This window comes from Equus przewalskii, chromosome 9 (assembly GCF_037783145.1).
Source record: "Equus przewalskii isolate Varuska chromosome 9, EquPr2, whole genome shotgun sequence".
NCBI classification, from domain to species: Eukaryota; Metazoa; Chordata; class Mammalia; order Perissodactyla; family Equidae; genus Equus; species Equus przewalskii.
In genome coordinates this window covers 17956110-17972777 of record NC_091839.1, presented here as the reverse complement: position 1 = coordinate 17972777, position 16668 = coordinate 17956110, and the positions used below count along the sequence as shown (strand labels likewise).

Genomic DNA, 16668 nt, shown 5'->3' with positions numbered 1-16668 from the left:
GGGCTCTCAACCTTCTAACGGGTCGTGACACCCAGTTAACCACTTTAGTCTCAAAGCGGGCCCTGCCGACCACCAGTCCCTGAACACACTGTGAGCCACCACGAGCTCGGGAGAGCATTTCGAGCAATTTGGACAGAATAATTTTCGGTCTCTTGAACCTAATAAATAAGAATTTGGGTTTGGATTTTGCATGTCCTGGTTTTAAATTTTATCTCACTTTTCTAGTAATTCATTTGTATTTTACTTTTGCAAATGCATGGGCCTCCACTGGATTAGAAATTTCATAAGTTAGCCCCTCATCACAGTTTGAGAGAGGCACTGGTCTAGAATATCTCACTACGGCCCCTAGAACGTGTGGGGGCCACTCTCTTCCCCTGGAATATTTAAAGATGTAAACTTTCTCCTCCAGAATGTTCCATTCTACCATTCTGGGACTCTTTCTGGGAAGAGACCCCCAAGGACCTCCCATGTGCTAAGCTCTGTGACCTCCAACCCCAGCCACCTCCCCATCCCCCCACCCTGGCCCCAAACACACACACCTTTCGGTCACTGAGCCCAGACACGGTGTCCACGTACTCCTCCTGGATCATGAAGGCGGCCAGATTGGCTGTGTAGCTGGCGAGGAAGATGACGGCGAAGAAGGCCCACACCAGCACCATGATTTTGCTGGTGGTCCCTCGGGGGTTCTCCACGGGCACCGAGTTATTGAACACCAGAGCCCAGAGCAGCCAGATGGATTTCCCAATGGTGAAGGTTGAGCCACCAGGGCCTGCAGAGGGCCAGGAGGGGGACATGGACCCCAAATCCCTTCTGCTCAATGAGGGAGCAGAAAGAACTACAATTCCCAGTGGCCCCCAAGGCCTCTAGCACTTCAAGAGGCCCTGGCTCTACCCCAGGGGCTGCTGGGAAATGTAGTTCTATCCGTGGTCCAGGCGCTCTGGGGTAGGGGGTTGGAGGAAGGGCGGACTCACGTTTGCCCGTGGCCAGGCTGCGGTTGTAGCCGACGGGACTGAGGTACTCGAAGATGAAAACAGTGACGGCGACCACCGTGAGGCACATGACGAACATCATCACCCACACGGCGGGGCTGTAGGGTTCTGGGGGCGAGGAGGTGTGTGGTCATGTCTCAGCCAAGCAAAGGATCGGGGGGGGGGGGGGGGGGTGCACAGATATGTGCACAAGGTGCAGCCGGGATCCGACTCTGTCCTACTCTGTCCCCTTCCCAGGTTCCCCATCTTGGGGACAGCCTCACTGCCCACCCAGACCCCCGGGAAACAGTCTCTCTCTCAAAGACAGCCATCTCAACCGTTTCTATGGTTTCAACAGCCAAATATAAACTGTCTCCTAAATATGCTTCCTGAACCCCAGCCCCGAGTCTCCATGTCCTCCTGCCCCCCCATTACCCCAGGCCATTCATGTCCCACACTGAGCCCAGCACCAACCCCCAGGCTCCCAATCCTGGGAGCCCCACCATCCAGCCCATCATAACCCAAACCCCCCCATTTGCTATCCTCACCCCCTCCCTCTCTCTCCCTCACCAGCCACAGCCTGTCAGTCCCCGCCCCGTCCTCCTGTCCCCGTCCTCCCCCACTTCGGCCTTTCCTCTCCCTTCTTGTGGCCAGCCCAGCTCAGGCCTCGTTCTCTCCCTGGGACCATCTCCCCAGCCTCTTTTCTCCAGCTCATCCCCATGGCCCTAGAGGTTCTTTCTGCACCCGGAGATGACCTGGCTCACAGCGCTCTGCGGCTCCCCTGCACCCCCAGGACGAAATCCTCGCCCCTCAGTCTTACTCCTGCCCTCCTCTCGGGCCTGATCACTCTCTTAGGATCCCACTGCTGTAACGACCCAGAACTCACAGTTCCCTGAACGAGCCGCACTCTCGCTGCCCCTGTCTCACAGATGCCTGCCAGAGGTGCTACCCTGACCTGTCCATCAGACAAACTCAAGCTCACGTGTCCCCTCCTCACACTGCCTCCAGGAGTTCACTGACAATAACACCACATCACCATTTCCTGGAGTCCTGGGTGATTTGACCTCCCTGAGACAAGAGCAAGCGGCCAGGACTGCCCCTGTCACCACCCCGGACTGTCACTGCGGCATCTGGGGACACGCCTGTCGTCTCCGCTGGGCAACGTGATGGGGCATAAATATGACCTTGTCACTCCCCTGCAGGAGGCAGGGGCCCCACGTGGTGCATCTCAGAGTGCCCTGCAGAGACCTTGGTGCAAAGAGGAGGCCACAAGAGACATCGTTGGGGACGTAGACAGAAAGTCAAATACAAAGGAAGGGATGTCCCTTCTCCCAGCCCCTCCCCCTCCCAGGAGCTTTGCCCAGACTTCAGAGAACAAGAGGGACCTGACAGAACTGCTGTCCTTGGCCCAATGGACATTTCTCCTGTCTTCTCTAAGCTTAGTAAATGAGGTCTTTATCCTAGTCCAAACCACCTCAAAGCCATCAACCCATCTGGGTGTTAGCTTCCTTTTTTGTTTTTTTTTTTTTTGTGGAGGAAGGTTGGCCCTAAGCTAACATCCATGCCAATCTTCCTCTATTTTGTATGTGGGACGCCCTCTGCCAAAGCAGAGCATCCCAAACTTTACTGCTACACCATGGGGCCGGCCCTTGGTGTCAGCTTTCTAACCACATCCCAAGTCAGGCTTCTTGTCTCACCCTCACTGCCGTCTTCCAATTCCACACCCCATCCTCTCTGCACAGACCTCTACAGTAGGCTCCTCATGAGTCCCCTGCTCCTCAGAGCCTGCCCGTGGGGTATTTTAAAAGCCTAAATCTGATTGTATATCCCTACACCACTATCTGGAGTTAAAACCCCTGCCATTACAAGAAGAGAAAAACCCAGCCTTCCTACCATCGCTTCCAAGGCCCTGTGCCATCTGCCCTGTTTCCTCCCCACCCTCACTTTCCATTTCTCTCACTCACTGCTCCTCTCCAGCCACAGAGGCCTCCCGCAATTTCACAAATACTCTATGCACATTCCCACCTTGGGGCCTTTGCCCTTGCTGTTCCATCTGCCTGGACTGCTTTTCCAGCCAGATCTACCCAGGACTAGGTCACCCCCTCAAAAGGGCCTCCTGCCCACTCATGGCAGCATCAGTCCTATTCCTCCCCATCTGTTCACCCTGGCTTAATGTCTCGTAGCCCTCACCACCATCTGAAGTGATCCTGTCCATGGATCCCTTTGGGAGTTTATTTTCTGTCTCCCCCATGAGGCCAAGAGCTCATAGGGGACAAGGCTTGGTGCGCGGCTCAGAGCTGGGCACGCAGGAGATGCTCAGTAAACACTGTTGATGGGTGAATTAACATGTGCCAGGACCACGCTAATCTCCTTTCCTCATCTCATCCTTATATACAGGGGAAGACACGGGGTTTGTGGGGCCCGAAGCTTATACAATTTGGAGGCTTCTCTTTAAGAAAAAATAATACAAAATTATGAATACAAAACCAGGTACAGAGCCAAGAGGCTAAGAGAAGCCTCCTGAAACTCAGGCTTCCTTGTTGTTGTTACTGTCCTCGAGTGGATTCTGACTCCTAGCGTCCCAGTGGAGCCCTGCCTGGTATTTCTGTGCCATCCTCTCCCCTTCCCATCCTACATCAGACAATACTCTGCTGCTATTCATAGGGTTTTCATGGCCATTTTTTGCAGAAGTGGGTGGCCAAGTCCGGCACTCAGCTCCCCAGCCCAGGGCCCAGGCTCACCGAGGAAGGCTGAGGGGGACACAGTGCCGTTGCTGCGGGCCACCATGACGCTGATGCCCGTCTCCACGAAGGGGACGGAGAAGTCCACGATCTCGGACCGCTCCTCGTTGATGGTGAGGGAGCCGATGGCCATGTCCGCGCGCTGGTAGAACACCTGGGGGGAGAGCGAGGATTGGGTGAGGGGACCAGGCTGGCTCAGGCGCAAGAGGCTGAAGGGGCCGGGAGACCAGTGACAGGGTGAGAGGGAGGGCTAGGAGGGTGGTGGGTGGATGAGGGGGACGCAGAGTGGGGCAGGAAAGGTGGAGGAGGGAGTCGGGGAACAGGAGTGGGAAGAGGTGGCCCCCAGTCGCATCCTGCTCCCCTACCAAACCCTCTGGAGGTTTTGGGCACCGTCCTCCCGGCCCCGCCCCCTCCTCCTAGGAGTTTCCCCCTCTTAGCCCCGCCTCCTCCGCCCCAAAGGTCCCTCCTCCTGGCCCCGCCCCTCCGCCAAGGTGGGGCCTTCTCGTGGCCCCGCCCCGTCAAATCTAGGCGTTCCCTCCTTTTGGCCTCGCCCCAGAGAGCTCCCTTCGTGGCCCCGCCCCCTCTGGACCGGCGTCCCCGCCTCTTGGCTCCGCCCCCTGGCTCAGAAGATGCCACGCCCCCCGCGAGCCCCGGCCCCGCCCCTGTCCAGCCATGGCCACGCCCCCAGCCGTCCCGGCCCCGCCTCCGTGCGCCCCGGCCACGCCCCGCCCTGGCCCCGCCCCCAGCCGTCCCGGCCCCGCCCCCCGCCTGTCCCCGCCGCCTCACCTCCCCGATCATGCCGTTCCAGACGCCATCGATCTTCTTCCCGTGCTTGCCGTTGGTGACCAGGTAGAGGTCGTAGCTGAAGCCGATGGTCTGCGCCAGCCGCTTCAGAATATCGATGCAGAAGCCCTTGCAGCACCGCTTCTCTGGGCGGGGGGCGTCCGGCGGAGGGCTGCGGGGAGCGAGGAGGCTTGGGGACGTTGAGGACCCCCCGCCTTGTGGAGGGAGGGACAAGCAGCAGCTAAAACTATGGCTAGCGCTTTCTGGGAACACTGAGACTCAAAGGAGTTAGGGGACTTGTCCAAGGTCACCGAGCTGGAGGGCTTTGTGGGTCCTGGGTCCCAAGGGAGGAGGGGGCTGGGTCCAGGACTACTGGGCTTCAAGGGAGAAGGATTTTGAAGCTGGAACTCCTGGATCCTGGGCTGTCACCTGTGGGTGCGGTTGAGCTGGCTCCGGCAGGGGACGGAGTCTCGGATGCAAGTGCCGCTGATGGGGTCGGCGGGCTCCACGATGACAAAGGGCCTCTCCTCCAGCGTGGCCACCGTGAGGTGCTGTGTGTCATCCACTGGCTGCAGGAAGCGGCCGTAGCGGGACCACAGCGGGTACTTGAGGCGGAGAGTCTGCTCCTCCCAGCTGCCCACCTTGGCCAAGAGAAGGGCTTCAGGCTTCCTGGGGGGCTTTCCAGGGTGTCCTGGCCTTCATGGCCCTCCTTCCTCAGAGCCTGGGCTCCCAGCTCCTTCTTCCTCAGATCCAGGAGTTTGGACCCCATCTCCTTCCCTCCCCTAGGACCCAGGGTTCTGGGATCCCTGTTCTTTCCCCCACTTCCTAGAAGTCCAGGCTCCCAGCCCCTTCCTCCTTCAGAGGCCAGAGTCGAGGACTTCAGCTCGCATCTCTTCCACGACCCAGGAGTCTGGGTCCTCACACCCTCTTCCCCAGGACCCAGGAGTCCACGCCCTTTCCCATGCTTGAGCTTGGGGCTGGGACTCACCACCTCCCATGTCCTGTCTCTGGTGAGAGAGATGACCACTAGGGAGGGGTTCACCAGGAAGCCATCCTCATTGAAGGAGTAATCGCGGTTATCCCAGGTAATATTCATGAAGTACCTGCCCAGGAGGAAGGGAGGGGAGTGTGGGGACCTGGCCAGGACCTGCACCGCTGAAGGCAGAGAAAGTCCCCTTTCTACGGACCAGCCCCAGCCCGCCGCTGGACTCTCTCCTCCAAGATCTTGAAAACCCAAATATGCCTCTTCTCTGCTCAGCACTCTCCCCTGGCTGTCCAGCACCCACAGGACAGGGTTCCGGACCTTGGCCGCGTGTTCTGGCCCCGCCCGCCTCTGCAGCCCCATCTCTGATGCCTTCCTGCTTTTAAACTTTCCACCCCAAACCCTTTTTGTGCCCCGCCGACACTGAACGCAAACTATCAAGTGGTTTCCTATCTCCAGGCCCTTGTAGATGCCGTTCTCTCTGCCTGGAAAACCCTAATTCTGTCCCTTCTCATCCTGATCAATTCTTTTCTTCAAGACTCCACTCAAGCGTCCGTTCCTCTGGGAGAGGCCCCTGGAAGGTCTCTGGACCCACAGATATCTTCACTATGCAATGGCACCCTCTGCTCTGAATGCCTGTTGCATTGCCCTGGTCACAGGGCCAGACCCTCAGCTGGGTCCTCACCCCCTCACTTCTTCCGCCCGCCCAGGCCATCAGTCCCCAAGCCCCATCCTTCTTGTCCCTGGAATCTCTCTGCCCTATGCCCTCCTCTCTGTCCCTGAAGCCCTCCTGGACCCCCAGCCCAGCCTCCTGCCTCACTTCCAGCCTCCAATCTCCCTTCTCTTGTCTGTTCCCCACTCTGCCCCAGAGGGGTCTTTCTATACCCAAAACTGACTCCATCTCTTCCCTGCTCATAACCCACCCATGGCTCCCCAGTGCCCCAGAACCAAGTGCAAGCCCCTCCAGCTGGTGTTCAAGGCCCTTGTGACCTGGCCCCGTCTACCTCCCCAGCCTCATCACCCCCGACCCCCAATTCTCCTCCCTCCATCCACCCTGAGCTATGGTGGTCCCATCAACCTGCCCAAGTTCCCCGCCCCCCCCCCCCCGCCCCCAGGCCTCTGCACTGTGCTGTTCCTCCTGCCTAGAATACCCTCTATTTCTGGTAAATTCCCAGCCACTCTTAGAATCAAATCTAAATCCCCAACCTGGCCTCAATGCCCTACACGAGCTGGGCCCTGTGAGTTTCTCCATCCCCTCATCACAGCTCCTCCCACTTGCCCACTGTGCGCCAGCCACACTGGCTTTATTTCAGGCTCCCAAGCAGGCATTTCCAGCCCCAGGGCCTTTGCACCAGCTGGTCCCTCTCTCTTCTCTTCACTCAGATCTTCCAGTAGACGATTCTTTCTCTTTATCCATCTTTTGCCTTCACATTCCACCTAGTCAGAAAGGCCTTTCCTGACGACCCCGCCTGACCTAGCACCCTAGGCATTTCTCATCACATTCCACTTGTTTCAATTTCATCTCAGAAGTTATTGCTTGCTGATATTTTCATCTTTCTTTTTTGGCTTGTTCACTGCTTGTCTCCCCTATGAGACTGTAAGCTCTGTGAGAGCAGACACCTTATTCAACACTATATAGAAAAGCAGTGCTGGGCACATAGGAGACCCTCCATATAGGGCTTTTCAATGAATGAATGAATGAGCAACTCATCCTTCAGGTCTCAGCTTAGCTATCTCCTCCTCCTGGAAATCTCCCTGACTCCATAGGCTGACCCATGACTTGTGTAGCCTAGTTTGGAAGGCTGGTTGGGGCCAATAAAATTCCTCCCCTGGGAGGCCTTAGCTGTGAGGTTTGGAGGGATGGGTGGGGAACGGCATGGGCTGAAATGATGCATATCATGAGGGAGCAGAGATGCTGGGTAAGCGGTGGGAAGAGAAGAACTGGATAGCCTGTTGGAGTGGCAAGCCTGAGAGACAGAGAGAGAGAGAGAGAGAGGGAGGGAGGGAGAGAGAGGCAGAAAAGCAGAGAGAGACAGGGGCGGAGAGAGTAAGAAAGAGACAGAATCAGAAAGAGATGAAGGAATAGCTGGTCCCCAGGCTTGGCTTCAATTCCTGATGTCTGGGTTTCTGTGCTTGTTTATTTTTCCAATAAACCCCCTTTTCCCTGAGGAAACTTGAATGAGACGCTGCTTCTTGCAACCAAAAATGTTGGTTTTCTGGCTTAGACAGTATTCCTCCTGGCACTCCCAAAACGCCCATGCTGCCTCCAGTATTGCAAGCATCACGCTGTGCTGTCATTATCCCCATCCCTGTCTGCCGCCCCTACAGGACCCTGCGTTCTTTGAAGAGAAGTCCGTGGTCTTATTCATCTCTGTGCTCCCAGCGCCCAGCAGGAGCCCTAGTTCCTAGCAGGTGCTCAGTAAGTATTCATGAACGAGGCATCATTTTCGCACCCTCGTGTCCCTGGATCCTGCGTCTCCACTCACCAGTTCTCCAACCTCCTCCCTTAGGTTTTCTTCCGCACCCAGCCCCTCTTCCCAGGCTCATTTCGGGATTACAGCCCTCTCCTTCCACTGTTCTGTCCCCAGACTCATCCGCTTCTCACTCCCAAAGCTTCCCATGGTGGAGATGCTGTTTTCCACCAAACCGCTCTTCTTCCAAAACAACAGCACGGATGCTGGGCGCACACCTGCCCAGGTAGAGCTGACATTTCCTCGTCTTCCTTGCAGCTAGCCCAGGCCACGTGCAGGGGTGACGTTCAAAATATCTAACCATCCGGGCAGCACAAGCACTAGCCAATCAGAATCGCTGTCTAACCAATCTGTACGGACACCCCTGTAAACAACCAATCAGACAGCTCTGACCACATGACTACGTTCTCACCAATGGGGTGTAAGTCTGGTTCCTTCCACCTTATTTGCTCAAAAGGGAATTGCTAGCTCTCCGCTTTCTCTCTTTCCCCTTCTCACGAGCTGGAATTCCGACGTGCCCACGACCGAATTTCGGGCCACTGGGTTGTTGGGTCTTTTTGTTACTGATGTTCAGTTCATACCCCCAACTAGGGTATTTCATGGACTCTAAGGTGCTGTCAACTCTAAGATGTATCTCCATTTTTATGTACCACAAAGAAAAAAGCGCTGCCAATTAAACCACGAGGAGCCATCAGTCGTAAGACACATCTTGATTTTAAAGACATTAAACTGAAAAAAATCTGCATCTCAGAATCATGAAACAGAGTAACGCCGCAGTCACTGTCTCAGATGCTTTTTCCAAATGACCTGATTTAACCCCAGAAAGGAGACCCAATTACACCCTTTTTACAGAAAAGCAAACTGAAGCTCCGAGCGGATGGGACCCATTTGTGGCCACTCAGCACGTGAGTACCCAAGGTCATCGGGCTCTGGAACCTTCCGACAGCCCTCCCACCCCAGTCCCACTCACCTATGTAGACTTTCTCCTCGGTGGGTGCGGTTCTGGGCGCGACAGTCGTGGCCGAGCTCTGGCAGGAAGCCATAGTCACGCAGAAGGGCCTGGGCACCTCTGGCCACTACGGCCACGCCAGCTGCCACACGCCGGGCCAGGTCATCCCGCCAGCCAGCTGAGCGCACCGCAAACAGTCCAGCAGGCAGGGGGGCGCCTCCTGGCAGAAGAGGAGGCTCCCCAGGGGCGCCTGAGCCCCCACCTCCAGCCAGCTGGGGCCCCACCATGAACCAGACGTAGCCAGGCCCGGTGAGGCCAGCCTCCTCGGCTGCCCGGAACACGGGCTCAGCCTCCTCACGGGCACAGAAGAGCAGGCGGATCTGTGCATTGACGCTGCGGAGCTGGGCACCCAGCACGGCCTCGCCCGCCCCAGGATCCAGCGTCAGCGCCCCGCGGTGCTCCCAGCCCACCAGGCTGCCATCAGTCAGCACCTCGATGTAGGACAGGAAGGCCCGGTGGCCCGGGGCACGTGTGGTCACGGCGACAAAGGACGTCCAGTCGTACTCCTCCAGCACCTCAAAGATGACCTGGAGCTGCTGCTCTGTGGATGAGCCCAGCTGCAGGAAGGTGGAGCCCTTCTCCTGCGAGGGATGGAGGGAGGGAGAGGATGTCAGGTCTCCCCATGGGGAGACCACAGTGGTCTCCCAGTGGTCGATAAGCGACCTTCAGCAGTCAGCGAGGGGACCACAGCTCCCAGTGGTGTAGAGGGGAACTCATCTCCCAGCAAGTGATAAGGGCACCACCACTCCCAGCGGCCCCTGGCGGCCTCAGCTCTCAATATGGCAGGTTGACTAGCTGTTCACCAAACTCATCTCCTCTTCCTGCTGGGACACAGAACTAGCTCTGGGTTAGGTTGAGCCACTTGACTGAGTCCTAGGCTCATCTGTAAAAACTCTCTCCCATGCACCCTACTCTCTTCCCTGTCTGATGGCAGAGCCAGAGGCCCCAGAAGAGAACTCTGAAGTCCTAGGGGATTACAGAGCCACCAGAGGGAGAAGCTGGAGTTCCTGAGTCACCACTTGGAGGGAAGCCACCTCCAATTAGGAACATCTGTTTGGATTTCATATGAGTGAGAAACAACCTTCTACTGCGTTGAGCCACTGAGATGTGGGGGTTTATCTGTTACAGTAGCTAGCTAACATTACTGTAATGAATACACCCTGCATCCAGTGAGGGAACTACAGTTCCCAGCATCCACTGAGAGGGACTACATCTCCCAGCATGCAATGAGGGTGCTGAAGGTAGTGTCTCTCCCACCTGGGTGAGGCTTTGCTGAGCGGACTTGCCCTTGTCTGGTTTTCCTCCTACCTCCCTGGCCCCTCCTTCTCTGTTTCCTTTGCTGGACGCTCTTCCTCAGTCAGAATTCTAAATGTAGGAGTGCCTTAGTGTTCTCTTCTCTGTCCCCACTCCCTGATGGTCTCATCCAGATCCATGGGTTTAAATACTGTCTCCCGCGCTACCTAGTATAGTAGCTGCTAGCCACCCATGGCTATTCAGATTTAAATTAGTTGGAATTAAATAAAATTTAGTTGCCCTCAGCACATGTTAAAGTGCTCAACAGCCACCCGTGGCTAGTGGCTGTCATACTGGACAGAGCAGATATAAATCATCTTCATCATTGCAGAAAGTTCTATTGGACAGCGCTGGACATGTTGATGGCTCCTAGCCTGTCACCACCTCTTTTGTAAGCTCTGGACAAACCTATTCCCCTTTCTACTCAACAGCTCCCCTTGGATTTCCAAGAAGCATCTCAAAATTAGCATGTCAAAAGCAGAATTCTCAGTCTTTTCCCTGCCTCAAACCTGCTCCCTGTCCTTTTTTTCTTATTCACCCAGATGCACAGGTCCCAAAGCTGAATCATCCTTTCCCTCTCTTCCCCTCATGCCCACATCCAGGCCATCTCCAGGACTTCTCGGCTCTCTGTTCATAACATGACCCGAGTCTTCCACTCCTCACTCCTGCCCCCGTCACAACCCTCCTTGTCCCCACTTTCTTGCCTAGACAACTACAACACCTTCCTAACCCATCTCTGTTTCCCTTCTCGCATCTTCCAGTCCATTCTCCAGACAGCAGCCAGAGTGATCTTTTCAAAAAATTAATTGGATCGCATCCCTTCTTGGTTGAAAACCTTCCAACAATTCTGCCTTAGAGTCAAAGTCAAAGTCCTTGCTGTGGCCCACAAGGCCCTGCACGAACTGGCCCCCATTGCCTCTCTGACCTCATCTCCCGCCACCCCCACCTCTTTGCTCTTCCTCAAACTCATCAAGTTCCTTCTAGCTTCAGGGGCTTTGCCCTTCGCTGGTGCCTCTCCTGGGGACACTTTTCCCCGGCTCCTCCATGCTGGACCCAGCCCTCCTCAGTCCCCAGGTCTGGCTTAGTTGTCACCTTCTCAGGGAGGCCTCCCCTGATTGCCATCTATTGACACCCCATCCTCGATCATTAACTTTCCTCCAGGACAGATTTCACTGTTATTCGTTTTGTCTGTTCTCTGTTAGAATGCAAGCTCCATAAGAGCAGGGACTTTTTTTTTCTCCTTTCACAACTGTATTCCCTAGAACCTAAAAAAGCCTTGGCATAGAATCAGCCCTCAGTAAATCTTCCGGTAATGCCATGAGAAGAGCAAGTGGACTTTCTCCCTAGGCGAGTGCCTGTGGTTATATGTGTAGGGGATGAGGTCTCCCAGCATGCAATGAGAATGCTGAGAGGACCTCACCCTTGGCAGATGGAGGTGAGCTGAGAGGACCACGTTCCCAGGATTCAGTGGGGGCACAGATGGAGCTGTGAGGACCACTCTTTCTTCCAGCCAGACACTGAGAGGACTACATTTCCCAGAGGGCAACGGTGTACACCGAGCGAGTCACAGTGTCCCTCAGACAATAAATAGAGCAGCCCACACTTCTCAGCAGCAATGTGGCAAGAGAGACCGCATCACTCCATATGCCATGGAGGTGGCAGCCAGGAAGTGATACGTTCACTTTGCAGGTGATCTGCCTACAAATCTCTGGACAACACGCCAAAGAGATGAAGCAAGTTGGCCAGAAGCCCTTCCCAGAATGCCCTGGACAGGAGAGAACTACTACGAGTCCCAGCATGCAATAGTGATGTAGTCACAAAACCACCGGCCCTCCCAGCAGGGAATTGGTGGAGACTTAGGTTCCACCCACTCAGGTGGGCCCGGCCTCCATCGAGTCCCAACTTGGTTACACTGGCTTCACCCCTGATTAGGCCCCGCCCCTTCTCAGGCATCACCTCTTAGCTGACCTCTTCTCCTCAGACACACACGAGGCTTGGTCTAGTTCTGTCCTTTCGCTAACAGAAGTCCACTCCAGCTCGTCCCTCCCGAGCCCTCGGGAGGCTAGCTCCAGCCTCTGCCCCTACTCCTCTGCAGGCTCCTGGCTTTGATGTCTCATTGGCTGGGCCGGCCTCTAAGTTGGGCCTCCAGCATCCCAGGCCCCCCCTCTGGATTCTCGCTTTCCACGCTTTACAGCTGGGTTTTCCCCTGTCCAAACCCCACTCCAGGACCATCTTCCTCTCTAGATCCCGCCCTTTTAGTACAGAGCATAGGCCCTGCCTCGTCCCTGGTCCCCTCCCTCACCCTAACTCATCCCGTCACTGACTGGCCTCGCCCTAAACCCCGCTCATCCTGGAGACCACGCCCCTCCAAGGCAGCCCCGCCCCTACCATCTGGCCCCACCCCGTCCCAGATGCGGACCCTCAGGGCTGACCCCGCCCCCAGCGGCTGGCCCCGCCCCCGCCCGCAGGTCGCGCGCACCTTGGGCGTGAGCACGAGCGCGGCGCCGCCGTGCACGGCCACGATGGGCAGCGAGGTCTGCGCCGACAGGAAGTCGAGGATGGGCGCGACGGCGGGCGCGCGCGAGTCGTCCTCGAAGACGACGCCGTGCACGCGCAGCCCCGACAGCAGGTCGCAGAGCTGCAGCACGAGGCTGCGCGGGTCCGAGCCGTTGAGCACCAGCGCCACCGGCCGCACGTCCAGGCCCGGGCTGCGCACGGCCGCCGCCACGGCCGGGCCCAGGCGCGCCGCCTCGGTCGCGTACGCGGGTCCCGAGAACACGAGCGCCACGTTGAGCGGCCGCGCCCCGCCGGGCCCCCCGCCGGGCCCGCCGGCCCCGCCCGGCCCCGGCGCCTCCTCCGGGAACGGGCTGGCGCAGGCCAGCGCCAGCAGCAGCAGCATCTTAGCGGGGCCCCGAGGGCCGCCGGGGCCACCGGCGCCGCGCATCGCCTGCGGGCTCCGCCGGGCAGCCTCTGAGCGCCAGGGCCCGGGGAGGGTCACGGGGGGAGTAGGGGCACACAGAGACGGGGAGACACAAATGAGAGAGAGACACAGAGATGGGAAGACAGAGGCAGGGAGACAAGATACAGAAAGAGACGCACGGAGAAGAGATACAGAAAGGGAGAGACGCAGAGATGGGTAGGGGAGGGAAAGGTTGGGGCGATAGAGACAGAGGGAGAGACAGGGAGAGACACAGAGACAGACAGAGAGACAGGGAGAGATACAGAAGCAAAGGGAGAGACGGAAAGACACAGGGACAGGGAGAGTGGAGGTATGGGGATAGAGAAGATAGAGAGGTAGGGAAGAGATAGACAAGGTAGGAATGGGGAGGACAATGAATCAGGACAGATGGGAAACAGAACCACAGAGATGGGACCAGAATAGGAGCAGAGAGAGGCCCAGAGAGATAGGAATAAAGATGCAAACAGTAACAGAGAGATGGTCAGGGAGAGAGCAACAGGAATAAGAGAGATGGAAGGAGAAACAGAGAAGCTCAGTGACAGAGACAGGGAGACGAGGCAGAGAGAGATAAGACAGAGTGACAGAAATGAGGGAATGACACGGAGGCAGGGAGAGACGCAGAGATAGATGAAGGAAGGAGAGAGAGAGAAGAGATGAGAAAGTTGGAGAGAGATGAAGATGGAAAGAAATCCAGGAAGACAGAGACAGAGACCCCGGCCACCCAGAGATACACACACACACAAGAGATGGAGAAACAGGCAGAATTAGAGGTGGAGCGAGGAGGCAGGCAGAGCAGGCAAACATAGGAAGACAGAAATAGCGAGGAAAGGCGAAGATCAAGACCCCCACCAGGGAGGTGCCCAGCACAGACATGAAAGGAAGGCCGGGAAGGCGAGAGGCAGGAGAGATCAAAAATAATAGGAAGTAAAAGTGAGAGAAAAAAGATGAGAGGGGGAAAAGGGGTCAGGTGTGTGGGGGGAGAGAGAGAGAGAGAGAAAAAGAAATTAGTGGGTATCCCAAGAGACAAAATGCCCCCTGACCTTACCCCTCACCCCGACCACAACCCCCAACCCATTTTGGTCCCCTTACTCCTGTCGCTGTCTCGCCATTCTCAGCGACAGCTAGAAAGAGATTCAGGGCCCAGGCTGGGCTGCAGGGTTGGGGGGCACAGCTGTGGAGAGCTGGGGGCAGGGGTCCCTGGCTCCCAGCCCGGAGCAATTTAGTAAATTAGAGGAAATACAGCGTCTCTTCCTGTGTCCCCTGGTGAATACTAGCTTCCTGGGGTGGTCGGGCTGGGAGCCCAGACTCCTGGCTCCTAGGCCTGAGTGGGGAGGGCACAGGGAGCTTGGACTCCTGGTTCCCAGAGAGGGATCAGAGCCTGCACGAGGGGCTTCCTGACGGGGTGAGGGTCCAGACAGGGAAGGGTTCTCTATTGGCTGTCAATCACGCTCCTGTCCGGTTGCCATGGTAGCGCAGGCCTTGTCCACCCCACAGACAGCCAGGGTGGGGGAAAGGCCCACACTTCCTCCCTTGCCTAGAGGCCTTGCCCCGTCACCCCCACCCACCTTCCCAGAGATCTTGGGCCACTGTCTCCCCAGGGATGGGGGCGGGGGCTCCTAACATGCCCATCCCTCCCAAATCCTGGCTCTTCCTCGCTCCTCCTCTCTGCCCTTCCCAAGCAGCTGGCTCAATCAGTGCTCAGAATAGCCCCCTTTCTGCCCCAAAATAACCCACAGCTGTGGCCTGGCCCCCGGGGGGTTAACACTCGCTCTCTCCTCCCTTCCCGGTGGCAGGAAGCCCTCAGCCTCCTCTGCCTCTCTCAGACCCACCCCTGCCTGGCCTCTGCCCTTGGGGACCCCAGGGTCCTGCTCCCTGCCGAGGCCCAAGAGGGCATCTCCAGCACCACCCTTCCCAGGAGGCTGGATGTCTAGTCCTCTCCCATGAGGGATTCAAGAGGGCAGTCTCCCAGGCGTCCAGAGACCGAGAATGGGCACCCCCCAGCCGCCGGAGGACTCTGGAGGCCCAGTCGCCAGATCCTACACCCTCAGAGATCACATTGTCCAGACCTCCAATCTCCACCTCCTCATGAGCCTCAGTCCCCACTTCCCTCCCCAAGGGGCCAGAGTCCAGACCCCCATCCCCTGCCCTGTAAGGGACTCAGGAGACTGAGCCCCCAGCCCCTTTCTCAGACACCGAAACCCTATCCTCCAACTTCTCCCATAAAGACTCAAGAATCCTGGCCCTAGGCCCCCGACTCCCCCAGGACCCAGGAGTCCCGGCCCCGTTCTGCCCCTAGACTCAGGAATCCAGGTGCCCAGTCCCTTCTATGCCCAGCAACCAGGAGTCCAGGCCCCCTGCCCTTAAGGACCCCCTTTTTGTCTCAAACCCCATCCGTCTCAACATCCTGGGCACCCCCCAGCTCCAGCCTCCCAGTCGCCCCACTCAGGTCCTGTACACAGCACAGCCTGTCCCCCAGCTGAGGAGGAGGAGGGTGCCAGAGATTCCTGGGGTGTCCCCGTCTCTGTCGCTCCCCCCCCAAATCCATCACAGAAGAGATGAGAGGCCACTTTGATCAACAGCCCGCCCCCCCTCGTGTCGTGCTGCAGACGGCATCCGTTCCCCCCCACCTCCACCACCGGTCTCTCCCCACCCTGATCCTGGTGCTCAGACGAGGCTGGAAGGGTATTCCAGAACCTTGAGGAAGGGGTGGTAGATTGGGGTGAGGGGTGCCAGGGGCCCGGATGCCCTCAAGGTCCTTGGCAGGGGTATTAATAGCAGACTCATAGCACTGAGAAGGGAGGGGAGAGTGAGAGGAGAGAGCGAGAGGGACGGGCCAGCGAGGGGGGGAGACTGATGTGGGCAGGGGGGTGCAGAGGGAAGGTGAGATGGAGAGATGGGGGGTAGAGAAAGAGATGAGGTGTCAGGTATGTGGGGCTGGGGAGAGGGAGAAAAGTGTCAGAGAAATGGGGGGGGTGTCAGGAGGTCTGAGGTGTAGAAACCCAGGAAAAAGGGGCTCGGAGAGGGAGAAAGAGAGGGGGCAGAGGAGAGTCCCCAAGAGACAAGGGAACCGGGCTGGCCAAGACCCCTGCTTGCCATTCAATGCCCCTTCTCCCCTGAGGCCCCTGGCCAACTTTCCCCATCCTAGATCTGGGGGTCCCTGTCCCCACCCCACGCGTGCATCCCCACCCCCGGCCTTACCTTTTCATGACCCTGTTCTGTGGGGGGAATTTCAGGGGGGCCAGGACTGGAACCGGAGTCCAGCGACCCGAAGATTTGGCGGAGGGCTCAGGGAGCCGCTGTGGGGGCCAGGCCCTGGGGCGGCGGCGGCAGCGGTGGTGGTGGTGGTGGCGGTGGCGGGGACCTCCTGCCCGTCTCTGGCTCCGGCTCTCCCTCCTGTTCTTTCCGTCCCGTCCTGCCCTGTCTGTCCCCCAAGGTTGCGGCCACCCAGACTAGGCGAGGACG

General features: G+C 57.7%; 1 protein-coding gene across 1 annotated transcript in view; it reads right to left on the bottom strand.

The window, feature by feature from the left end:
* The window catches only part of GRIN2D (glutamate ionotropic receptor NMDA type subunit 2D), a 33578-nt gene extending 17033 nt beyond the window's left edge, over nucleotides 1-16545 (bottom strand). Inside the window, exons 1-9 of the mRNA XM_070558079.1 lie at nucleotides 16405-16545; nucleotides 12727-13217; nucleotides 8916-9535; nucleotides 5481-5595; nucleotides 4922-5133; nucleotides 4496-4664; nucleotides 3710-3863; nucleotides 972-1097; nucleotides 540-769 (exon numbers count right to left, since the gene is read on the bottom strand). Of these exons, the coding sequence (XP_070414180.1) occupies nucleotides 540-769; nucleotides 972-1097; nucleotides 3710-3863; nucleotides 4496-4664; nucleotides 4922-5133; nucleotides 5481-5595; nucleotides 8916-9535; nucleotides 12727-13191 (2091 nt within the window). The 5' untranslated portion in view covers nucleotides 13192-13217; nucleotides 16405-16545. The remainder of the gene's footprint in view (nucleotides 1-539; nucleotides 770-971; nucleotides 1098-3709; nucleotides 3864-4495; nucleotides 4665-4921; nucleotides 5134-5480; nucleotides 5596-8915; nucleotides 9536-12726; nucleotides 13218-16404) is intronic.
* Nucleotides 16546-16668: the final 123 nt, after the last annotated feature.